This window comes from Myxocyprinus asiaticus, chromosome 21, assembly GCF_019703515.2.
Source record: "Myxocyprinus asiaticus isolate MX2 ecotype Aquarium Trade chromosome 21, UBuf_Myxa_2, whole genome shotgun sequence".
Classification (NCBI taxonomy): domain Eukaryota; kingdom Metazoa; phylum Chordata; class Actinopteri; order Cypriniformes; family Catostomidae; genus Myxocyprinus; species Myxocyprinus asiaticus.
The window spans coordinates 18,741,457-18,767,607 of record NC_059364.1 but is presented as its reverse complement, the minus strand read 5'-3'; the positions used below and the strand labels follow the sequence as shown (position 1 = coordinate 18,767,607).

Here is a 26,151-nt window from a genome sequence, read left to right as displayed (position 1 = left end):
AACATCATCATTCTTGTTATCTTTAATCTGCTTCAGCCTGTTGTGATAAAGTGAAGCTTACTGATCAACCTTGTGCCATTGTTTATAGATCACAATAATCTGTCAGTCTTAAAATAATGTTTCTCATTTGGTGAGGATTATAATGTTTTATAACTCAGATTCAGCCTTGGTTGTAATAATATATGTGAAAACAACATGTCAAGTATGAGTTTACTAATGGGCAGTTGCTGTTGAATTTGTATGATGCACATTTTTGACTTTCTCTCTCATTATTTTGGATCATGAAGGACGCTTGTTATTGTATGTATGTACAGTATGTATGTTTCCTTTTCTGTAGATCAGTTTTAACCCAAGGGAGTTTGTGAACCCTTAGTGGTTCATGATGGAACTGTGCAAAATAAAATAAAATAAAATAAGGTGGTGGAAAAGGCCGATAACCGCTTAATCGGCCGATAGTAAAACAAAATTAATAATAATAATTTTTTAGAATGATACAAAATGTCTTTCCTTAATACGAAGTGCACAGACATTGAGGCCACAAGAGTCCAAAATGAATAAAATCCTACAAACAGTTTGTGCAACCAAAATCCCAATAATAACCAGAAAAATTCAGATTTGTTGCATAATTCTGGACTTTTAACTATAATCAAGCCCAATGTACATCAGAGACACGTATTTTAAAATGACTTGGCTCTTACAATGTTATGTATTCACCAGATTAAGAGTTTTGTATGTATAGATTTCACCAGGTGAGGTTTATTGATGAGTAATAAAAAAATGAGGAATTTAAAAAAAAACTATCTGCAACTATTGGCATAGATTTTTGCAGATAACCAATAGTTCAAGAAAGCAAATATTGGTACTGATTAATCGGTAAAACCGATATACAGATCTACCTTTATAGTGTAGTGGAGATCTTTAGCTATTCAAAATGCTATTGTGTGAGACAGCAAGCCGTTTTCCATAATATTTAAAAATAACACCAATGACAAATTATTTGAATGTATAATTTTACCTGTATTCAGCCTGATTTAGATCATAGGGGTATAGCTTACAAAACCAGTTGGGAATCCCTGCTGTAGATACTTAGTTCTGCATGATATATTATAAATTGTCTGTAATTCTTGCAAAAGGCAAAGAGGTGAGAGTGAAAAGAGATAAGATGAACGGATAATACACAGTAGATTGTTGAGACACTTCTTTCCTCCTACAGATGTGGACACTACTAAAGATCCCTGCCAGAAGGTAAAGTGCAGCCGACACAAGGTGTGTGTTGCCCAGGGCTACCAGCGTGCTGTGTGCGTCAACCGCAAGAAGCTGGAACATAGGTGAGCCCTTCAGTTACAGGGCAATGCTCTCTCTTTTTCTCTCTCTCTTCCCCCATTTTGCATTCATACACACATCAATAATACATGACAGGATAGTGCTTGTTTTTGAAGATGTTTAGTGCCATGCAAAGGTCCAATCCAGCTTTATAACGCTGTCAACAGTTACATCTTAATTTCATCCTTTTTTAATCTCTTACCATTGAACACAGAGCTATCTTTTCCCTCTAGAAAGCATACATGGATATGTCAAGAAACAAATAGATGCATATTCTTAATAAGAGTACTGGTTTCTGTGTGTGTCAAAGGTAAAAAAAAAAAAAATTATGCAAACATATTTATATATCTTATTTTACAGAGATGAAATAAGAGCAATTTATTAAAGCAGCCATATGTTGTGTGGTGGCACATTGTAAGGTACACAGACTTAGTCCCTCAGCATTTGTTCTTTTTAGAGACTGAGCATGTTCCTGAGACCATCCCTAAGGGGTTGCTTCTCCTTGTACCATACAGATCACTACAGAGAACATATAACCTTCAATTAAAAACTGGCCAAGGATGGCGCTTCCTGTGCGTTTGAGTGAAAGTGCCCAGCTATGTCTCAGTTTTTACTGTATTTCATACTAATTGTTAAGATTGACACAGTTTCGATGTGTTTTAGATTGAAGCAGCAGGTCGTTAGGGAGCAGCAGGAGAACAGCTGTAAACCCTGTCCAGTGTCCTCCTCTGGTCCAGTTTGTGGCTCTGATGGACATAACTATGCCTCTCAGGTACTGCACACTGCATTCAGCTTCTTTCCACCATAGCTCTTTACCCAGCGAATTTGATCAATTTCTTTGAAGTCCAACTTTTTTTTAATACAATTGAATTTGTTGCAGTTTTGTGCACATCGTGCCGATTCTTTCAATTATTTACAGTATTTGGTTAGATGGACTCTCTTGACCAGGGGTCCACAGCAGTACTGCACGGGGTCTGCCAATAATTGTTTGATCTCAAACTAATTTTGTAAAAAAAAAAAATATATATATATATATATATACTGTATACATATACTGTATATACCTGTATATACTGATCAGCCACAACATTAAAACCACCTGCCTAATATTGTGTAGGTCCCCATCGTGCTGCCAAAACAGCACCAACCCGCATCTCAGAATAGCATTATGAGATGCTGTTCCAGGGCTCGAAAATAAGGACTGCCTGATGGCCTGGGGCCAGTGTGAGAAAGATTCGGGCCAGTTGTTAGAACTGTCACTTGCCTGATCGGGCCAGTGCTGCATTTATAACATTAGTGCAAGCAAACAACAAGCGAGAGAGCACAAAAATTACACGGAGCGAACAAAGTCTTCTAACCGAGGAGCGAGCGCGAGTATATTTATCTCGCAAAGACGTGCAAATGCATAATATACTGGATGCGCCAAGGCACGGTCGTGTGCACGCACAAGATCGTGCAGACACCGAGCGCACTCTCCTAGCACTGTCCTCGCTCTTTTCCAAGTGTCTTAGCAGCAGCTATTACCAATGTGTAGAAAACAGCAGGGAAAAAACCCACTTAATGAATTTCATAGTGGGATTTAACGTCTTGTGCAACATTTTAAGTATCCCCACACATTCCGTGTTCACAGTGCGCGAAATCCCCACATTTTTCATTTTTACATGTTGGTGAAAATTAGTAATCCACTCATTGGAACACAAGAAATCAACATTTTCTTTCTAAAGGACTGAAAATCCATGTCTCTCCATGCATATGTCTCATCATCATCTTTCTCTGTGCAACATAGACTGTTTAACATGCATGTGCTCTCGTAAAGGGACAGAGCACTAGTTTTATTCCCACTGTAAAAAAACAAACACATTTTCTCTCATTAATTCACCTTCAAAGATGAAGTGCCAAATGAGACGTAATAAACTTTTTTAAACTCCAGTTATACACGTGTCTGGAAATCACAAGCTGCCCAATATCCAAAATGTATGTATAGATTTAATTAAGTAATGTTTCAAAACGTAAACATTAATTCGACATGATAATGCCGTTTAATATGATATGAAAAGAAGCAAGATCACTATGGCTATTAGGCTATTATTATCAGAGCTGTTCAGCTGCAGGGTGAAGATGAATATTTGAAACAGTCTAGTTCATTTCATCCGCATAAAACACCTGTTACATGTCTAATTTCTGGACCGTACAGGTATTTTTGTTTTTGTTCTTTGTATATCAGTCAGTGTTGGTCTTGTTTGGGTTGTCTGATTTCATGTTATATACACATTGTTAATTCACAGATTAGGCCTAATATCTACCTAATGTATATTACACATCACAGCCGATTTAGTAGCAAGTCTGTTCTCTCAGCCAATAATCAAATCTTTAACTCAGTGAATAATCTTTGATCCTTCTTGTGAAAACATTACACATGGGCAAAAGTTGCATGACAGCATGACTAAACGGGTGACCGAAAACCCATCATCTCCTCCACAGAACTCTTGGCTTAAAAACACGTGTAAATGGCAGGACGGCTGAGGTTAATATGATGTATTTATGAATTTATATCTGTAAAGCGCATATATGGGATTACATAAGGCATAAATCATATCATATCTTATAAATGTGATTAAATTTTGGGGGACATTGTATTTTGTATTTTTTTCTCCCCAATTTGGAATGCCCAATTCCCAATGCGCTCTATGTCCTCGTGGTGGCGTAGTGACTCAATCTGGGTGGCGGAGGATGAATCTCAGTTGTCTCCGCGTCTGAGACTGTCAATCTGCGCATCTTATCACGTGGCTTGTTGAGCACATTACTGTGGAGACATAGCACGTGTGGAGACCCACGCACAACTCATCACATGCCCCATCGAGAGCGAGAACCACACATTATAGTGACCACAAGGAGGTTACCCCATGTGACTCTCCCCTCCCTAGCAACTGGGTCAATTTGGTTGCTTTGGAGACCTGGCTGGAGTCACTCAGCACGCCCTGGATTCGAACTCGCAACTCCAGGGGTGGTAGTCAGCGTCTGTGCTCGCTGAGCTACACAGGCCCCTAAGGGACATTGTATTAAAAACATAAGATATGTAAAAATATTTATCTTTGGACATATTTTTTTAAAGCCATGATGGTAAAAACAGCTATTTGTCATTTTTGTGTTTGGGCCAGTAAAAATCTGAAGCACTGGCCAACTGGGCAAGTAGAAAAAATTCTTAGCGTTGAGCCGTGTTCTTCTCACCACAATTGTACAGAGCATTTATCTGAGTTACCGTAGACTTTGTCGAATCAGTCTGGCCATTCTCTGTTGACCTTTCTCATCAAAAAGGCATTTCCACCTGCAGGACTGCCGCTCACTGGATGTTTTTTGTTTTTGTCACCATTCGGAGTAAATTCTAGAGACTGTTGTGTGTGAAAATCCCAGGAGATCAGCAGTTACAGAAATACTTAAACCAGCCCATCTGGCACCAACAATCATCCATGCGATTATCTAATCTACCAATTTTGTGGTAGCAGTGCAGTGCATAAAATCATGCAGGTATGGGTCAGGAGCTTCAGTTAATGTTCACATGAACCATCAGGATGGGGAAAAATTTGATCTCAGTGATCTGGACCATGGCATAATTGTTGGTGCCAGACGGGCTGGTTTGAGTATTTCTGTAACTGCTGATCTCCTGGGATTTTCATGCACAACAATCTCTAGAATTTACTCCGGATGGTGCCAAAAAAAAACAGTTCTGCGGATGGAAATGCCTTGTTGATGAGAGAGGTCAACAGAGAATAGCCAGACTGGTTGAGAAGAATAATTTCTCAGAATGCTATTCTGTGATGCGGGTTGGCGCTGTTTTGGTGGCAAGGGGGGGACCTACACAATATTAGGCAGGTGGTTTTAATGTTGTGGCTGATCAGTGTATATATATATATTCTCATTCATTTACTCATGCCTTCCCTGATGTGTATGACTTTCTTTCTTCTGCTGAACACAAACAAAGATTTTTAGAAGAATATCTCAGCTCTGTAGGTCCATACAATACAAGTGAATGGGTACCAAAATTGTACAGCTCCAAAATCACAAATTCAGCATAAAAGTAATCCATAAGACTCCAGTGGTTAAATCCATATCTTCAGAAGCGATATAAGTGTGGGTGAGAAACCTTTTTTACTATCAATCTCCACTTTCACTTTCACATTCCTCTTCTTTTGTTTTTTCCGATTCACATTATTTTTGCATATCACCACCTATTAGGCAGGGAGGAGAATTGACTTCAATATTGAAGGGGTGCTTGGCCTGAAAAAAAGTCCTGTTTCACACGCAGTAACTTAAAATGTGCTTAATGTTGTCACACCTAAATTACCTGTTTTTAGTTAAGTCTAAACTTATTTAATATGATTGTCGTCTACATTAGGTTACACCAATGAAGATCATTTTGAGGGTCAGATCAGTTAGGAATAGCTCCTAATATAGCAAGTACACATTTTCACTTTTTGCATTGTAGTGTAACTCCTCTGTGACAATTGTAAAATCCTTACATACTTACCCAAAGCCCAGTGTCAACAAACATAAAATTAGAAGAGAAGATACAGTATATAATCATTTCATCTTGCAACTTCTAGTTGCATGGATTTGAACAATGGATGCAATCATGACGTTCATCTTTTCCATTCTTCCTTTAAAAGATAGGAATGACTGCATAGTTTCATATTCTCTGTATGATTTTCTGTGACTCATGGATCAATCTGCTTGAACAGTATAGGTAATGGTCTCTATTATACTGTGTGCTCCAGTCCTTGAGATTCTCAGAAATCTGTCTAACGGGATTCAGGGTGCTTGCAGATGAAAGACCCATTCTGTTGAATTATGCATTCTCTCTATTATCTCTATTTCTAATCTTGTGAGGGAAGTCTACTTTTACATAAACCTTGGCTACTTTTACATAAAGATGTCTTATCTAAATTAGTTATTTTCAGTCATCTTTAGAAATAATTGTCCTGTAGGCTATAATTCATTGCACTGAACTTGGGCATGTGTAACGGTACAAGTGTAATGGCAGGGATTCTTATTCTTTGTGTTTCTTTGTGTGTGCTACACCTGTGAATCAGTGCAAACTGGAGCAGCAGGCTTGTCTCACAGGAAAGGAGTTGAAAGTCAAATGTGCTGGTCTCTGCCCCTGTACTGCCACCGCGGCTACTGCTACAGATGTGGACAGCAAACATGGTATCTACCGGCCACACATTGCCACACACTGCCAAATGCTGCAATCTGCTATTGTAAAGAAAAAACTTCTGAAATGTTTAAAGCAGTGGTTCTCAAACTGTGGTACACATAGCTTATTGATGTAACTAGTCTGTTCCAAATGCTTTTAAAGTTTGAAGATTACCTCTTATTCCAAAGTAGACTGCATTCGTCACGTATTTATGTATTTGAATTGGACTGCAAAATGTGTATAGTAACGTAAAAAAAAACATAGTAATCCTGTTTATATGTTATATTGTGGTGTGTGCATATTTTTTAGATGCTGCTCTTACATCAGGGTCTTGCAGCATGATTATTTTTGAAGGAAAGTAAAATTTTGTTTTCATTTACATGTCATTCCAAACCAGTATGACTCTCTTTGTTCCATGGAAAAAAAAGTTATTGACAGCCTCAGTCTCAGTTCATTTTCTTTGTATGGAAAAAGATGCGATGAAAGCGAGTGGTGACTGAGGCTAACATTCTGCCTAATGTCTTTTTTGTTCCATGGCAGAAAGAAAGCCAAACAGGTTTGTAACAACATGAGGGTGAGTAAATGATGACAAAATTTTCATTTTTAGGTGAGCTATCCCTTTAATATGGCATTATATGTATGTTGCTCACAGTCCTAAAGCTTACACTCAGAGCATTTGATATTTTTTTTTTAGAGGGAACATTTTTGTGACTAGTTGGTAGCCGGATGTTCTAATTTGATCATAGGTTGCATGGCCTAATACATTTGGTATAAAACACAATAGAAACAATAGCTTATTTTGGCAAGCTTTTAGGTTGACATGATCATATTTTGATTAGAAGAAATAGTTCTGTTCTGATATTCTGCTTCAGTGCATTTGTCTCTTTTCACATCCCTTGAGCAGTTTGCAGCTCTCCCTCTAACAAAGACTTTATTGATGTAATAACAGACTCTATGTTCCACTCGTTCTCTTTCTGTCTCTCTTGCTGAAGTTCTGCTGACTTTGATTATGTTTGATTTATGTCTGCAGTGTCCGTAGGCTTCACTTGTCAAATTCTGAAGGACAAAATTTAGGACACAATTGACCCTTCAGTCTTTTATACCAACATTTCCCAACACTCACTTCTCTCCTTTTTTCTCTATTTCTGTCCTTCTCTTTCCATAGAGAGTTGCACAGGGCAGGACCTGGCAGATCTGGGAGATCGCCTGCGGGACTGGTTCCAACTGCTCCAAGGCAACAGCAAGCAGAACAGCACAGGAAATCCTGCGACCAGTTCTGCATCAAGTGAGTCTCCATTTTGTCCATTTAGCCATTTTATATTCAATAATATCACATAACTGAGTTAAAGCAGCATCCTATTGTCACGGTTTGTGTCAGGAAGAACCCAACTGCAGACCGTCAGCTCTTCAAAAATACTTTATTAAAGAAAAATATAAACAAAAACTACCCATGAGAGGGTAAAAATAAAAGAAAAAAACAAACACAACAGAGAACTATCAATAAACTGAAATACAAAGACCAAACACAAGGAAGATTCCAGCACAGGACAGAGCACACAAGGGAAATATAAAGAGGGAGAAGTCAGGCAGGCAGGAGAAATCAGAGAGGGGCAGGTGAAGCAAATTAACAGAAGATCAGAGTAACAAGAGGGCGGGGCCATGACATGAGACGGAACAGAAACAAGCAGGGAAAGAGAAACACATGGAGAAAACAGAACATCCCAAAATAACAAAAACAACAAGAGTGTCAGGATCCTGCCAAAAAAGTAAAAAAAAAAACAGACTAGACCAGACTGATGACAGGATCCTGACACCTATATACATAGACTACTGTTCAGCAATATAAAATGACTCTTACTTCCTTTAATAGGAACATTCTGTACTCTGATTCATTGTAATAAAATGTATGTAACTAAACTCCAAAACATAACTTTCTTAATTAGTATTTTATCTATTGATGTTTATGAAAAAACTATTTGCCAATGTGGTAAAAAAAAAAAATCTTGTTTTCCCTTTTAATTAAGTTTATTTTTCTTACTCCTTTGACAAATTTTTAAGCAATAAACTCAATAAACAATAAACTCACAAAATTTTGTTAGATTTCTCTACAAGCAAGACTTAAAGTAATAGTTCAACCAAAAAATAAAATGCTCTCATCCTTTACTCACCCTCATGCCGTCCAGTGGTTAAATCCATATCTTCAGAAGCGTTTTGATATTTGTAAGAAACAGATCAATATTTAAGTCCATTTTTACTGTGAATCTCCTCTTTCATTTTCACATTCCTCTTTTGTTTTTGGTGGTTCGCATTCTTCGTGCACATCACCACCTACTGGGCAGGGAGGAGAATTTATAATAAAAAAGGACTTAAATATTCATCTGTTTCTCTGTTACTCAGGGTGAGTGGAAGGTGAGATCATTTTCATTATTGGGTGAACTGTCCCTTTAAGGACCAGTAGATTAGGTGTGAAAATTGTGAAATGCCACTAACTTAAGCACTCCATTTACTCCTACTTCTATTTAAAATGCACATGTAATTGCAAAAATATGTCCAGATTCACCATACGCCTCACCAGTTCTCGAACTAGCTCTGCACTAGCTATGCTTCTCTTCTTTGTAGTCTATTATTTGCCTCTGTTTTATGTGTAAAAGGATCCCAGTTTTTAGGTCATTTAACCTGTTCATAGCATTGATCCACAGTTCACAAATATGGTGAATCACTATTTATCCCTTGTAGCATTTATTTGTAGGATCAGCTTGTTGTTAAAAACTGATTTTCAAACATAACCACTCGAAAAACAAAAAACACTGTGTGTGCCCATGACTTCCATTAGAGTGATTTAGAATCTTATAAACAATATTCTAAGCCATTTTGCTTTTAAAAGGAAGTTGATTGAATTTGTACAACTGCCATTTCTGATTAGAGGCAATCAGCTGTTCTGGTAGAGATGCTGGTGGATCTCATTTGCCAACTTGGAAAGTGAGGGAGTGTCAAGACATACAACAGTTAGTATTTCTTTGTAAACAAGCACTTTGAAACGTACCTGTGTGATTGTTTCTGCACAGTTCTGGACCGGACTCTTGTTGCAACCTGTAAGGATTCTATTGGCTGGATGTTCTCTAAGCTAGACACGAACAATGACCTGTATCTGGACCATGCTGAGCTGGCTGCTATTAATCTGGATAAGTATGAAGTGTGCATACGGCCCTTCTTTAACTCCTGTGACTCTTATCACGATGGCAAAGTCTCCACAGCCGAGTGGTGCCTCTGCTTTTGGAGAGAAAGTGAGTTGTCATTATCTGTAAACAATTTAACTAGATCTCAATTATTTTTCTAATAACATAATAATTAAATAATCTTCCAAATGTTCTTTAATCCTTAAAATGATTGGCATGTAGTGGATTGTTTATTGTAAATAAAGTGCATAGCCCTGCTGAAACCAGTTTAGACCAGAAGACATTTTCATACTAGGCTGAGTTTATGCTGTTAATTGCTGGTTTGGTGTTGGTCTAGCTGGTGGACCAACATATTGTAGTCAACCCGTTCACCAGCAAAACCTAGCTCGTGAACCTGATCTACCTGCATGTTCTTTTTTGGGGAAGCTGGTTAAGCTAGTTAAGAAACCTGATGTGGACACCAGCACAGCACAAAATAATTTGCTAGGATTGCACCCAAAACACAAAATGTTGGTCTTTTCAGCAGGGAACAGGCTTAAGATTAACATCAAAGTTGAACCTAACTGTCACTTTTAACATTTCTCTTAACTTTCTTTTGGCTAATTTAAAGTCATGGAATCATTGCCTAGGCATTGCACATTTGTGCCCTGCACCCTGCTGGTCAGTGCCACGGTTCACAGTTTGCTCTGCTTGGTTATATCAGCATGACAGAAGGGGGACACATGGCCAAGCATTGGTGCCAACTCTAGTCAGTGTTTGAGTGCATTGAACACTGCTTCAGAGAGTTGAGAATTAAGACCCAGTAAAATGGCTTGATGAGTTCAGTTTTTTTTTTCCTGTATTGACATATTTCCTATTGAAACAGGAGGTTTGTGCGGGACATATCGTCACATGATCACACTGGAAATCGACATGTTGCTTCCAAATGCTCATTTACTCTGAACTCGACTCCATTCTGCTGAAATACTGACAAGCACCATCCCCCATCAGATATTTTTTTATCAACTCAAATGTTCAACTTTCCCTGTGGTGATAATGCGTTGCACGATCAATCTCTGAGACACGGTTCTGGTCCTATGGAAACCAGGAAGTAATTGCATTCTCAAACACCATTTAAGCACAATTTGGAGGTTGCATTTTTACTCTGACGGTTAGGTTTAGGGTTGGGGTGTGGGGGTAGGTTTAATAAAATATGTATTCCTGCTGACTGTATTACATAATTTAAAACTAAACATACAACTCGCTTTTGCCGCCACCGTGTGGACATTTCACCCAAAAACTGGTCAACAACACTTCCAGCATCGGCCACTAGGGTCAGTGGTTAAAATTTTGTTAAGCACAGACTGATTTCAGCAGCAAAACTTTTGACCTCCTGTCACATAATTCACAGTGTGATCAGTCTGATTGGTGAAGGGCCTGTATACCTTTTTGGTAACACTTTACAATTAGGTTCCATTTTTTTTAACATCAGTTAACAACATTAGTTAACATGAACTAACAATGAACAGTACTTTTATTGCATTTATTAATCTTGGTTAATGTTAATTCAAACATGTAGTAATACATTTTTAAAATCAAAAATTGTCTGCAGTACTCTCGTCAAAGATTAAGACACTAGTCAGTGGAGGTAGGGCTTTAGGAAAATCCATCTACCTATGTGCAGAGTTTTGTAGATTTACGCCACTCACTCATTTGGTTTGCTCTGGATTAAGCGTAATTGTTTTTTAAATATCATCAAACATTGACGAGGGGGTAATTGAACCATATGCGGGATGTTTGGATTACTATAATCCAAAGCTTTCATTTTCTTCAAACACCCTATCACACCCCCTTTGGCTATAAAATGAGAGAGGAGTGAGCAATGGAAGATCTGAGTTGAACTTTAGTTGTTTGTGGCGTGCGGGGAGAGTGATTTGGAGTATTCATTTGAAGAGATGCACAAGTTTGCTGCATAAGCTGTATGTGTGGAGGAATTGGTATTCAGTGTGTGTTGCTAGGGTGACTGACAGTAAAGCGCGTTTGTGTGTGTGTGTGTCAGCGGGAGAGTGCGTGGGTCTGTTTGCATGTGCATGTGTTTCAGCAACATGTTATACATATTAATGAGACTTGTCAGTGTGTATGTGTGTACTTCTGTCTTTGTCTGAGGAATTCCTTTGAGTTTTGATCTGTGTGTATGTGTTTACTTAACCATGGAGAATGGCAGGCTTCTTCACACAAACGGACATATGCTTCACTCTGCATCTCACTGAAGAGGCACAGAGCTGTATCTCAGCTACACACACACACACACACACACATACACTCACTTGTTTGGTTTGATTCTGCTCACGATGTGGCTGGCCACTCTCATCTCTCATGAGGGGGGCACAGTTGCTTTTGGCCTGTCACACTTTGTCTTTCCCTTGTATTTCCCCTGGTGGATAGGAAACGGCCACAGTAGAGGGAAAAACAACATCAGTGCTAGCTGATTACGGCCTGCTGAGTCTCCAACTCTCTGAAACTGTAACAAGACAGTTAGTCAGACAGATTTTTTTAGACTTGATTAGCCCAGCCCTCACTTATTGCAGTGAAACATGATAGCTTTGAAGCATTGGCTCATATTACTGTATGTGCTGCACAGGCTATTTGCTTTAATCACTTTGATTTAGTAGAGGAATAGTTCACTCACCCTCAAATCCGTATGATTATCTCACTTCCATGGAACACAAAAGGAGATGTTCGGCTGAATGTCCAAGCTGCTCCTTTCTATGCAATGAAAGTGAATGGTGATTATGGATGTCAAGCTCCAAAATGGCCAAAAAAGCATCATAAAAGTAGTTTATACAACTTGTGCACTATATTCAAAGTCTTCTGAATTCATATGAAAGCTTTGTGTGAGGACAGACTGAAATAGAAGTCATTATTCACTAAAATATATCTTGACAGCTGTGGTCCCCATTTACTTATATTGTATGTAAACAGGAGCTTTAAAAAGCACCATAGAAGTATTTCTTATGACTCGTGCACTATATTCAAAGTTGTCTGAGGCCATATGATAGCTTTTTTGAGGAACAGACCGAAATATAAGTTATCCACTGAAAATCTTACTTGACATCCATCATCGCCATACGCTTGCATTGTATGGAAAAGATCAGCTTAACATTCTCCTAAGTAGCTTCTTTTGTGTTTGACAGAAGAAAGAAAGCCACACAGGTTTGGAAAACATGAGAGTGAGTAGATTAATTATCCCTTTAATATAGTGTAGAAAAGTTTGTAAACTTCGCCTCAGGGTATTAAGGCAAAACTTAGTGTGGAAATATTCAATAATGGATGTTAATTTATAAACAAAATCCAAATTTACCCAAAGCTAGTTGAATTCCATAAAATTGTATTTACTCTTTCTATTGAGAATTATATTGGCATTATAATGATGTATTGCGCCACTTGTAAAGTGAGTGTGATTTGACTGTGCAGCTACATGGAGTGTAGCTCTAGTGTAAAACTGCCTCATCTGTGAGTTGGTGGGGGAGCTCGTGTGAAGCGTTTGTCTGGAAGAGATTAGCACTAGCTCTTCCCTGAAGGCACTGACTGTTTTTCTTCCTCAGAGCCTCCTTGCTTGGCTGAGCTAGAGAGTGTCCAACTGCAGGAGGGAGCCAAGAAGAAACCAGGTAAGAATGAACGCTCCGCTGAGACTCTTCTATCACGGGAAGAACAAGTTAAGGTGTGAAGGAGAGGAACAAAGGCAATAGAACAATAGTAAGACAGTAGAACCTGAGAAAGCAGTTATATACGAATATTGTATACAACTGGAAAAAGAAAGGTTAATAAAAGTAAAACAGTTGAAACATTTTAATGTTCACAAAATGTACTTTGACTCAACATTCCTCGGTTCAATTTTATGACCACTGTGATTTCATTTGTGTCCATCTTTGTTATCAGTATTTATAACTTTTACTGGCATCTCATGCCATATCACCATATTAACTGTTTAGTTTAATTTCATTTTAGTTTTCTGATTTTGTTAATTGTCGAAGATTTAAAGAAATATTTGTACATCAGTAGTTCTCATCTCAGTTTTAGTCTTAGTTCACGTTAATAACCCTGGAAGGGAGGTAATGTGTAAAATCAGAGACGTAGAGGATGCTCTGGCAGGATAGACTCTAGGAGTTTCATTTAACAGATGACAAGCAGGAGGCTGGGATTAGGCCCTGATCAGGTGTGGGGATTAGAGTGCAACTCCTGGCAGTGGGTAGCACTTCATGTTTGGCTGCACCACTTTCAAGACTGTCCAAGGACATGCTGCAAATGCTACAGCCTATCAGAGTCAGCCAAAAAGCAAAAGCCCTGTGGTGCCTCAGAACAAATAGTAATGTGTACAATAAAACCAAAGTTTCATCTTCATTTTGAAAGCTTGTGTTTAAATCCTGCATTTCATTGGTGATGGATGATTATGTGACCATATATCGGACATATACGTAGTTTGTTGTTAACACTTACAATAAGGTTGTTCATGAACAATGTTGGGTATCCGATTATAAAGTAATTAGTTACTATAATCTAATAACTTTAGTCAAAAGTTATGTAATACATTACATAATGTAACTGACTTTCAATGAAAGTAATTAGTTTTAAGTACATTACTTGCGCTAAAGTAATATGTAAAATACATTTAAAATATGAATTCATGTGTACACCTGTTAGCAGTTCTGTAGCAGCTATAAGGTGTGCGACAGCAAATGAGGAAATATAGACCTTTTGAATTTGAGCAGAAAACCAAAAACTTCTAGGAAAAGTAATTTTTTTAAAAGTAACTTAAAAGTAAAATAATTAGTAATGTGATTTACTTTTTGAATAAAATAATCAGTAAAGCACTCTGACTACATTTTTTAGAGAAGTAATTAGTCATTTGTAGTGGACTACTTATTCTGAGGAACATGTTAACATTAACAAAGATTTTACAGCATGGATTATTCTTGGTTAATGTTGTTTTTTTGGGGTTTTTTTACATATTAAAATTGTTAACATTAAATGTTGTCTAGGTTAATATAATAAATGCATTATTAAATTAAATGTTAACCATGATTGAATAACGCTATAAACAATGTTCATTGTTGGTTCATGATACCTAATGCATTAACTAATGTTAACATACAAAACCTTATTGTAAAGTGTTACCAATTTGCTTATTACTCTTTACATTGTTTCTTCATGTGTTGAGACACTGCAGACAGAAACCCAGCCTTCACCCCTGGCCAAGGTTACATTTTATGCATTACAATGAGAAATGTCACTTGGATCTGTCACTTGATTTACCGGGCCTAAGTGGGGGCTGGGGGGTAGAGGGAGCAACATTGTTCCCCTAGATTTTCCTTGTGCCCTCCCAAAGATTGCATCCTTGTACCAGTCCTGTTATATACTCCATTCTAGAACATAAAAATGAATGTAAAACGGTGTTTCTCATTCTCTTTTGTCAATTTAGATACATACATTCCCAGCTGTGATGAGGATGGCTTTTTCAGGAGGCTGCAGTGTGACAAGAGCAGAGGGGAGTGCTGGTGTGTGGACCAGCATGGAGGAGAGTTAATGGGCTCCAGAATCCATGGCAACCCCGACTGTGGTTAGCACGAGCACAACACACACTCAATACACACACACATGCACACAGAGAGGACAATGCTCCTTCTGTAGTTCCAGGGCTTAGGACTTAGATCCACAAAATCATCAGTCACCCATCTGACAGAAGACCAAGTGCTACATTCATTAGGCCAGGTTCATTTCCATTCCAAAAGAGCAGTTGTCTCGCTGAAATAAAGGTCCGTAAGATTAATTACTACTGGCTGCGTCGGATCTGCAGGTGATAAGAACAAATCCCCTGACTGGACATAAAATAGTAATTAAAAAGCCCAACATCAAAGTCATACCTCCTGTTTGTTTTTTGTTCCCGTGCCAAGTGTGTGTAAGAGGTTTTGTTTAGCCTTTGTCGTGCATGAATTGCTCGCTTTGCATTCTATAAGTCTAGCAGTCTATCATAATGTGATGTATGGCTTTTTTTTTAAAACCAAGTCTCTTTTTTTTTTTTTCAGATGAGGTGGCCACGTATTCGGGTGATTTTGGCAGTGGGCTCGGATGGGAGGATGAGGAGGAGAAGGAGGCGGAGGAGAACGGCGAGGAGGCTGAGGAGGAGGAAGGGGAGGTGGGAGAGGTAGATGACAGTGGATACATTTGGTAGAACGAAACAACATTTTCGCCGCCTTCAAAGTAGCTTTCTGTGGCCCATCACTACAGAGGCAGCTCTATCTTCTGAGATTACATGGACACTGGAGGGTTGGTCATCTTTATACTGAGCTCCAAACAGCATTGACTTGGGGAGGGGGGGAGGGGTGGCTGGTTAGTTTTCGCTTTAGTGAGATTACGGTATTGGGAAAGAGTTTTCATTTATTGGGCTTATCAATACTTGTGAAACATCATATTTTTGTTGTAAGTGCAAGAGTTTTCTCCTGAATTGGTCTCTAGCATCTGCAGTTCTCACAAGCTCAGAATTAGACGCTTGATAGGTGTGATGTGATACGTTCTTATGCAAGTCAAATAAATACATACCGTCATCACTATATATTTGGAAATCATACCTGTAAGTTCGAAAGGTAGGTTTCAAGGTACTGACTTTTAAAAGTATGTATATAAAGAAAGGCTTTGGGTCTTACCTATTTCAGGTCGCTTACTGCTTTGTTAGATCTTCTGTCGACCATCGATACCTTCAACGGTTATGGCAACTGCTTTCTTTGGGCATTTTTGAGAATGCTGCTACTGTATAATGTCTTTGTTCTTAGAGTTTATGTAAATTGTTTTGATGTCCTCGGTTTAGCACACATGTGCACAGCAACAATATATAACTACTACAAGGAGTCGCAAATTCCAAAAGAAAAACTCTATAGAGCTAAGACTGTTACCCTATAATCAGTCTCTATAACATTTGTTTGCATTGAAGCAACCTTTAAGTAGATGTAGTCGTAAATATCTTAAGATGAGGTAGCCTTTGTCAGTGTATTTGAAGAACTTGAATGATGTATTTCTCAAACAGATTTTAGGCTACTTGCCAGAAAGACACAAATGCACTTCTACAAGATGATCCTCTTTCTAAAGGCACTACTTTTTTTCTCTCTCTCTCTTTTGTATAATAATGCAACCAAAACCAGAGATGGCAAAGCATTGTATTTTCATATAAACTACGTCTTAATGTAGTCATGTTCTCTCTCCTTGTTTCCAGTGTCCATCATTGTTTTCTTTGAAATGGACAATAAGTCCTGAGATATATGCGCTCTGGTTTCATATTTCTATCATAATAGAATTAGCTTATACTCCACTAAGCCAGGCTGAAATACAGTACCTAAGAGGCGGCACGGCTAATATAACAACGCAGTATGCCGATGAACAGGAGAGTCGGGAATTAGCTTTTGAAAATGCAATCTGACATATTCCCTCTCATATACCCAAAGGGACCAATCTGTCTTTGCAGATGTCTCCTAATCAGATCTTCCCATCAACTGTAGTGAAACATGAGTTGGCTATAAAGATACTAGGTGTAAATCTGGTGCTGCAAGGATTTATCATCTATGTCTAAATCTTAAAATCTAAGACTGAAAGAATAAAAATACTGTACTTAAAACATATCAATTCTGTTCTCCTCCTTGTGCATCTAAAAGATAAACTATTTTAAGGTTTACAAATGCTATGGAATCAGTTAACCAGATTTATAGAATGCCTTTTTTCCATTAGGGAAACGTTTCACTTGCTTAGTACATGAATTGTAATATGTGTATGAATTATAAACACGATCTGGTATGCTATTTAGATGTGGTCTCTGAGCTCCACATAGGGAAGAGCCAGTGCATTTGGGATGGTAACATCTCTGAAGATATTCATTAATGTAATGTACTGCTGCTTCTAGAGCAGAATATACATCCTTTAAAAAAATGAGATGGGTATTGGAGATTTTTAAATTAAACCTGGATTATCATGGGACATAACATCTCTGGTCTGATTTAGTAAAAAGACAGCCTACTCATTAAAAGTACATTGTGAATGTTCTAATGTCTTACTCAGCAGTGTACAGGAGTTTGCTAACAGTGATGTTATACCACTTGGACTAGTGTATGATTGTATTGTACTGTACATGCCATTATTATTGTAAATACTTGGATTTTACGGATTCAAAAAACATTTGCGCTGAGTTGCAGTATATTTGCATTTAGTTGCATGTTTCTTTGTCTGAGTGTGTCATCTTTCTTGCCTGAATGCGATTAAAGGCACTGGGCCCAAAGCACTCTCTTTTGTTCTCCTAATTACTCCCAATACTGTGCTAATTGCTCATTTTTATGTGACTTTGGAGATACAAGAGGAAAAAAATATTTTCAGCCTATTTTAAAATACTTTTTGGCAAGCTTCATTTATAATAACTATACAAAAAATACTCAACAAAAGCTGAATGGTTCTAAAGACATATGAGGTGGGTTCAAATTCAGCAGCAAAAATTCTGAAAGACAATACACTTTTTAATAGATGGATTGAAGTACATACACATTTAAAATGTCATTAGGAAGAATGTGCATAAGAAAGCTCCTGGTCTAAACTATAATACTGCATTGTTTCTGGGTTGATGGTTGGCACACATTTTATATATTAGTGATCAAAATCAAGAAATTAAAAAGGTCTTACTTTATGGTAGGAATATTAAAGAATTTAACTGTGCCAAATGGAAAATGCATCACTGAGGCCATAAACAGTTGCAAAACAATTAGAATTACAATGCACTGTATTAGATAATAAAACATGGCAAAACCTTGGCACGATGAATTTTCTCCCTTGCCATCACTGACTACTTCATCTTGACGAGGCATTATGTTTACCTGCCTTTTTCTACATAAAATCTATTTAAATAATAATAATAATTGGGTTTTGTAATTTAAGTGGGATTTTTGTGCAAGCTGCACAAATCAATCAAGTCATTTTTCCCATCAAGGTGAGCCAAGCTGTTGTAACCTGATGCCCATCCCTGTGCCTTTTCCAACCTTATCCAGAAAGATAAGAAAGTTATATCATCATTCTCAAGTATCCAGTACATTTGCAAAAATCATAAACATTCAGAATTATATTATTGGCTCTGGACAATCAAAGCTTGCTCTGAATGCTCTGTAGTCTCCATATTTTCCTGACACCATCCTCTGCACTGTCTAAGACATTAAACACAGCAGCATCTCCAGTTTGAGCAAAACATCTCAGCAGAGGTTCCAGAACTGTCACAGGGATGCTGAAGTTGAGGTGGGGATATGTCACTTTTGCTGTGAAGTCTCTTGTGTTGCTGGAAACAATACCTAAAATAATAGAATATAAGATAAAATAAAAGATATGAAATTAAATCAGCCTACGAACACTTGATTTAGCCAGACATTGCCATTGCTGCTGAAGGGCTGGCTCTGATTTAGAAACTTTGGGATTTGCTTAATTGGTCACATTGTGCCCCCTTCTGGTCAGAGCAGACATAGCATAATAAAATCATTTTCTGTAGTTGTCAGGTAAAGATGCAGTGTGTAATTTCTGTGCAAATAGAATTGCAAAAATTAGTTTCAAATACTCCCCTCGTCTGCCCCTGTTTGGTAAAACAGGTAGTTCTTCCACTAAGACATGCCATTGGTTCAGCCAGTGTTGTTATATTATTATAATGGTGTATTGTGAAAAATATTTAATGCTTTATATTTAATATATAATGCTTTATTTAAATCGAAAGCTTTTGTAAGCACTGAACACAAGATTAATTTTGAACAACAACAGGTGTACTGATATAGTAAAGAATGACTTGCACATGCAAATAAGCACATGTTTTTTCCATTCTAAAAATTTGAAACTAAAAGTGTGAGTGATATTACCTAGTAATTCCCCAGTGCCATGGCGAACAACGGCGCCACCACTGGCTCCAGACTGCACGGCACATGTAGTTTGCAGCATCACAGGCTGTGACTTATGGGTGGAAACTCTGGATAAGATTCCTGAGGTCAAGGAAGGACCACAGTTCCTCCCTAAAGCCCCATAACCCACAACAACTACATCTTCACCTAAACAAAGACAGAACAATTATTAATGGATACAAGTTGGGGCCAAAGATAATTTTTCTAATGTTGGTGGCATCTATACAGCTATACTTGAGCTTAAATAATACAGGCTTGTAGCACATTACCTGGGTGAAAGTATGTGGCAAACTGGGGTGTTACTAAGTTTGAGAGGGACTCCTGAAGCTCCACTACAGCAATATCATAGGGAGATGATGGTGTTGACGAATACAGCACCTTTCCACTTACTGCATGAAATCTGAAAGGTGGGAAGTGGATATATTACTTTAGATTACATGGCCAGACACAACCAGCCATTACACTGATTGCGAATATACCGCTTTCGAAAAAAGTGATTATATGTAATATATTTTAACAAAGATACTTACAAAATGTGCATGCACCTTCACTACAAACAACATGATCAACCATGAATTTGCATGAATTCAAAGCATACATAAAAGTACCTTCCTCCAAAGTTGATTCTCACTGTAAGCACAGATTTTCTATTCACCACATGTCTGCAGGTCAGAACCAAATGCTGGTTTAGCAGGACACCAGAACCCCACAGCTGTCCAGTCTCGATCAGCGCCACACTGGGGTAGTGTTCAGATCTCGAACATTGGTTTGCAGATGATGGGGCTTGAAGAGAGTCAGTAATTAACTGTGATGACATTTGTTTCAGTGACTCCTGAGAGGCAACAGCCTGTAGCATGTTTTTCAGAATTAAGTGAACAGAACACACTAGTGTCAGGCCAATCCATTCATTTGATTTCCAGCATAGTGGTGAAACGATCAAACCCACAAGGTAAGGTCTATCTCCGTCACAAACAAACAGGCCACCTCCTTCAGTGCCAGGCAAGCAGCAGGCATCAGTCAGGATCAGCGCATTCTCATCTCCTGCCAGATTACTCACAATACCTTTACTGATTGTGTTCATAAAGATATCTGGACAGAGGCCACCAAATGGAGATCCACAAGCAATAACAGCAAGTCCCTTTTGAAGAGTACCACTATTCATCCATGAAACAGATTCACTATTGGTGGATAAAGTGGGCATCCGAAGAAGTGCAAACCAACTTAAAAACCTGGAGTCTTCCAGAACCTCTGTATCCTCACTAGCACTATAAAAGCCCCACTTTTCTGCCTCCTTGAAGATTTGGTGAAATGCATCTTGAAACTCCACACAATTTATCAGCATTAACAGCTGAGCCTCTTGACGGCTCATGTTGCGTCGGTCCATTACACACGGCTGGTTGGCGCAATAGTTTCCTGTGTAATCTACATAAATTTTCATATCTTTAATGAAACTGTCAGGACGCAATATCTTTAAGTCTTTCCTCGTGGATTGTCTATTATTTATAAAGCGAGAAAATACGATGCCAGTACAGAGTACAATACCAGACTGGCAATTTAGAAAAACTCCACTACAACTCATTGCTTTATTCTGAGATCCAGAACTGACGTTTAGGGGCGTCTCAGATACTGTGACAACACAACACGCCTCCTCCACTGCCCTCATTTTCAATCGTTAGATATATAAAACAGCCTTACGTTGACAAAACAACATAAGTTTACAGCTTTTGGTCTAACACGAGCTGAGTTCTTGCATCTTGCATGAGATTCAGGACAAACTATATTCCCTGATTATACAATATCACATATATTTACCTCAGTGCTAGCAGTTAAGTTATTAAATAACAAGACAAGGTTCCACAAATTATATGAACAATATCAGTATTAAAATATATTCGCAAACCAACAGCTGATCTGAAAAATTGCCATAGATTCTCCACCTGCAGCGCTTCCTGGTATGATTTCATTGGTGTAGACGTGATCACGTGATGGATTGCGTGTCGATCTCATGGAGCTATAAAATACCGGTCGATCAGTTGTTGTTGCTGTTGGACCTCTAGTACTATCAGAGATTATTTAGCAGAGACTGGCCACTTCAACTGAAATGAATGGGCGAAATTGGAACGCTCAACCAAGCCGCTCTGAGCACCCAACGGTCAACGGATGTAAGGAAGTCCCGCCTTAAAGGTAAAAGAGCCAATCACCTTTTAAATACAGATATCACCTGTCAATCAACTCTAGAACGCGCATGCGCATTAGCTATACAAGCTGGGAAAATAGCGTAATATGAGGTAAAGAATCACAATTTACGATATAAGTATTGTCAGATTTTATTGCTGATTTGAAATATGTTCTTTGAGCGTAATCTTGTCCAACCGTGTTTGAGATTTTGGTCTTTCTCCATTCAAGTAGATATGAGCTGCACTGGCATGGCTGGAAATAACCTCCCGAAAGCGTTCCAAAGATGGCTGACAGTGGACGGACTTGCTAGAGACACTTTTTTTTATTTTTTTATTTTTTTTAATTATTATTAATCAATTATAGAACAAATGTAAGAACAATACAACATAACATCAATAAATATAAAAATGAACATAGATGATAGCCAGGGCAAAGAAAATTCAATTATAATCCAAATAAAGTGATATATAAATAAAAAATATATAAAAAAATAAATAATAATAAAACAGATAACAGATAACCAAGTAAGCAAATGGATAAATAAATAAATAACTAAACAAATACATAAATATAAAGTAATAATTTTACAGGGGAATCCTGAAAAAGGCACAACAAGTTAGCGTTTTCCTCGCCTTAGTATTTTCCGATACTGAGAGCGTTTCAAAATATTGTTGCAACTCTCTAATAAACACCTTAAAATGCGGCTTATTATTGGAGAATTTACATTTGTGAATATGGTATTTGGCTAGGAGAAGTAAAAGATTTATAAGATAAAACTCTTTCTCAGTATTTTTATCTGTATCCACAAAACCAAACAAAACATCTTTCCAAAACAAAAAAAAATTGAGAGTACACAAAATCAATTACAAACTTGCAAAAACTATTCCAAAACACTTTAGTATAATTACAGTACCAAAATAAATGTACAATCGTTTCATCTTGTATATTATAAAAGTTGCATATTGTGTCAATATCGGGTTTGAATATTTTTAGGTAACTATTCACCGGGTAGAATCTGTGAATTAATTTGAAAGATACTTCTCTGACTTTGTTCACAATAAGGTATTTATGTGGCAAAAGTTAACTTTTTTCCAATTTGCAATATCTGTAAAATTACTCCAATAGGCTTGCTAGAGACACTTTAGTACTACTGACCTGTTTCATGTGACGTCACTGTATGACCACGCCGCCATGTTTTGTGACCAAAATTCATGGGCTGGAAGGTCTCGCGGCACATCAACTTTAAAAACAAATGTTTATATATGCTTGAATATGAAGCCTTGTTTGATTAAATTTATGTGAACATAACATTTTAGCAATTCAAAATTTACGTGCTGCAATATCACGTTTGGCTGCAAGTTTACAGTGAAATGTCTAGCTGAAACGGGACGCCAAAAGCAAGTAAAATGGTGTTGTATTCAGACACAGTTTTAAGGTGAATGTTAGATTACAAAAAAAACATACCTCCCAGCAGTGCTGGAATAAGTGTATATATGTAGGTGAGTCAGTAATAAAAGCATTAAAATGTATTGTTTTTCAAACAATGTGTTTGAGTAAAAGTGTGTCGATATCATAAAATAGCATGGTGTGAGTAATAGAGACTGTGTCTCGTTTGGAAGGATGCGTCCTCCGGAGGTCGCATTTGTCGGCCGCATACGTCATTGAGGCTGTCTCGTTTCATAAAAGCGAGTAGGACACTTCGAATGCGACCTGCTTTCATGGGAATTCGGAGGATGCGTGAGGTGTATCCTATATGGGCACTCATAACCCACAATACTTTGCTTCAACGGAAATGTCTAAAAAAAAATGATGCCAATTTGCCCGTAAATATGATGTTCAAACGCAAGGAATGTTAATTCCCAAGTTGCAGTACCTCAGTAGATGGGTGCAGAGTATATAATATGTATAATTATATTAATATATAATTAAAGTATTAGACTAAAAGTACACCTGTAAAATCTATTTTATTTTCTCTTTACATCATTATAACTCTCCTAAAATGTACCTCATACATTCCCTTCTAAAAGGACTCCCCCCCCCTTCTTCCTCTTCCTCTTCCTCTTCCTCTTCCTCTTCCTCCTCCTCCTCCTCTTCCTCTTCTTCTTCTTCGGTTTTATGGCGGGTGGCACCAACGTTAAGGTCCATTATCGCCACCTACTGCGTTGGAGTGTGGACCAGTGTTTACCCATTTCGTAAAATAAAACAAACAAAAAAAAAAACAATCCCTTCTCACTCAAAGCGCTGAGTTAAAGAGTGGCGTGCTGTCATAGCAACCATGTAACGTTCCGTTTCCGTTAGTCCTAGAAGGCCATCTTGTTTAAACAAGGCTTGTTTAAAGGAGGACACACGGTATACTGCAGCCTTCAAAGGACACATCCTACCTAGCATGCAGCCTTCCAAACGAGACACAGCCAGAGAGAAAAATAAGTATTTATAAAGTCATTATCAACCATTTAAGTCATGATTTGAGTGAAAGTGAATAAAACACACAGTTGCTGCAGCGCCTGTATTCATTTCTCCTGGAAACGGCAAGGAATTGTACCTGGAGACACGTTTAACAAGTTTTTTTTAAAAAAATTATATTAAGTCTCATTTTCAATATGAGACCAGGTTGTAAATATATGAGCCCCACAGCTTATTCAAGGACCCCTCAACAGGTCCCTGTGTCTATGAGGGCCCCCAACACTCTTTAAAGGACCCTTTTGCCTTTCTGTTTCTAAATAAATATTTTGGGCAACCATATAATCTTATAATGCCATGCATACCATATTTGATACATGACTTTCTAAAGCCTCTACATCATCACTATGTGATTTTTTTTTTAGATGTCTGCTGTCTCCTGGTGAAATTTTTCATGCTGTACTGGAAGTAGAAGACCTTGTTATTTAATTTTCCAAAATAGCAGCCATCATGTTTTGATGCACTCATCTTTTTTATGAGAAATCTTTGCTGATTTTGATCAAGTAAAATTAACAATAACATTTATTTTGTTACTGATATTTCAAAATATGTATTTATTGATTTCAAGCAACATGTGCTTAAAATTTCATTATTTAAATAAATAAAAAAAAAGGTTTAAACAGGTTTAGAAAATAGAATTTTCTGACTATTATTTCATATGTTAGCCTTTTTATGGTTAAGCTTTATTTTTTGTATAAAAGGGCTGTTGAACAAAAACATTTATTATTCATTGCTATAACTGCATGTTTGCCCTACATTACAAAAATTATCTTGGCTTAGCTGGTTGGGAAAAGAAAATATTGATATTTTACTTTGTGTGGTTCAAAAGTACTGATTAAACTAGATGCGTAAAGTTTGTCGAGAAAAACTATAATGTTGGTCTGACAAAACCTTGTCTGAAAGTTTTAAATAGTTTTAAATGCTTTAAGTTAGAAATGTTTACAGGTTTTACAGTAAGAAAGAAAGATGAGAGCATCTTAAAGCAAATTAAAGGGTTTGTGTGTAAGTTTTGAAATTTGAAATCACAAACATTTAAAAACAGACTCTTAACTCATTTTAACATTCTGTCAATGTAATGTAGTCTAGGGGATTTTTGGACACATTGAAAAGGCTTAAATGATGTCTTAACAGGGCTTTTCGATGGAAGAATGGTAGCCAAGCTGTAGGATCGTTCCAAACAGAATTTCCTAAAAAATGACCAAATGTCCACTATTTTTGAGCCCCACACTTTTCAGCCTTTCAAAGCACTCACAATGGAGGGTGAAGAGGGAAATAAGGTATTGGGATGATCACTCCTGAATGAAACACACCCCATCATTCAGATGAGTTGAAAAGATATAGCAGCACAAGCCAGAACTGCCTGAACACTTTGCCGAATTTCACCAAACCCATGCATAGATACTGTAGCCTACTGTATTTGTTAAATTCATCAATATTTAAAGTGTTTGAAATTAAAATATTTCATAATTTATAATGGCCCCTGTAAATATATGCATTTTGTATGCATAATTTGTAGTATTTACAATGAGTTTACATTATGTATAGCAAATGTTAAAATGGTACTGTCTCTTTAAGAACAATGGCAGTTCAGTGACCGTGTTTTGGTTAAGCGGTTTCTTTACCACATCGGTGCTGTTTGTGTGAATTAATCTGACTTTAAATAATAGAACAGGTATTAAAAGAGACTTAAATAAATTAAAATAGATTGCATAGATTTAAACTTTAAAAGATAATTGGACCGGGGAGGTCCTAAATGAAAACTGCCACTGGGGCCCTTGCAAGTCATAATCCGCCCCTAATTCATACATGTCAGTTATCTGTACACGTGTCAATTATATTTATAACACCATAGATTCAGATACAATTAAACTGGAAATGCACATAG

At 37.5% G+C, this 26,151-nt stretch overlaps 2 protein-coding genes across 2 annotated transcripts in view; one reads left to right on the top strand and one right to left on the bottom strand.

Annotated features, from left to right (window-relative positions):
- The window catches only part of LOC127412233 (testican-2-like), a 39,773-nt gene extending 21,784 nt beyond the window's left edge, over window positions 1-17,989 (top strand). Inside the window, exons 3-10 of the mRNA XM_051648446.1 lie at window positions 1,214-1,328; window positions 1,987-2,095; window positions 6,411-6,525; window positions 7,680-7,799; window positions 9,580-9,798; window positions 13,275-13,337; window positions 15,149-15,286; window positions 15,753-17,989. Of these exons, the coding sequence (XP_051504406.1) occupies window positions 1,214-1,328; window positions 1,987-2,095; window positions 6,411-6,525; window positions 7,680-7,799; window positions 9,580-9,798; window positions 13,275-13,337; window positions 15,149-15,286; window positions 15,753-15,898 (1,025 nt within the window). The 3' untranslated portion in view covers window positions 15,899-17,989. The remainder of the gene's footprint in view (window positions 1-1,213; window positions 1,329-1,986; window positions 2,096-6,410; window positions 6,526-7,679; window positions 7,800-9,579; window positions 9,799-13,274; window positions 13,338-15,148; window positions 15,287-15,752) is intronic.
- Window positions 17,990-18,197: 208 nt separating this feature from the next.
- On the bottom strand, window positions 18,198-21,578 carry tysnd1 (trypsin like peroxisomal matrix peptidase 1). The gene is made up of 4 exons (XM_051648445.1): window positions 20,237-21,578; window positions 19,898-20,028; window positions 19,590-19,775; window positions 18,198-19,037 (listed from the first exon to the last, which is right to left on the bottom strand). The coding sequence occupies exons 1-4, from the start codon at window positions 21,289-21,291 to the stop codon at window positions 18,835-18,837; spliced, it is 1,575 nt and encodes a 524-aa protein (XP_051504405.1). The 5' UTR covers window positions 21,292-21,578; the 3' UTR covers window positions 18,198-18,834.
- Between the last annotated feature and the right edge of the window lie 4,573 nt (window positions 21,579-26,151).

What these genes read in the sequence shown, in the direction of transcription:
- tysnd1 (XM_051648445.1), bottom strand. Translation starts at nt 21,291, where the DNA reads ATGAGGGCAGTGGAGGAGGCGTGTTGTGTTGTCACAGTATCTGAGACG. An exon ending in AGAATCAACTTTGGAGGAAG is followed by an intron (nt 20,029 to 20,236) that starts GTACTTTTATGT and finishes CCCACCTTTCAG; the next exon opens with ATTTCATGCAGTAAGTGGAA. An exon ending in TGGCACTGGGGAATTACTAG is followed by an intron (nt 19,038 to 19,589) that starts GTAATATCACTC and finishes CTATTATTTTAG; the next exon opens with GTATTGTTTCCAGCAACACA.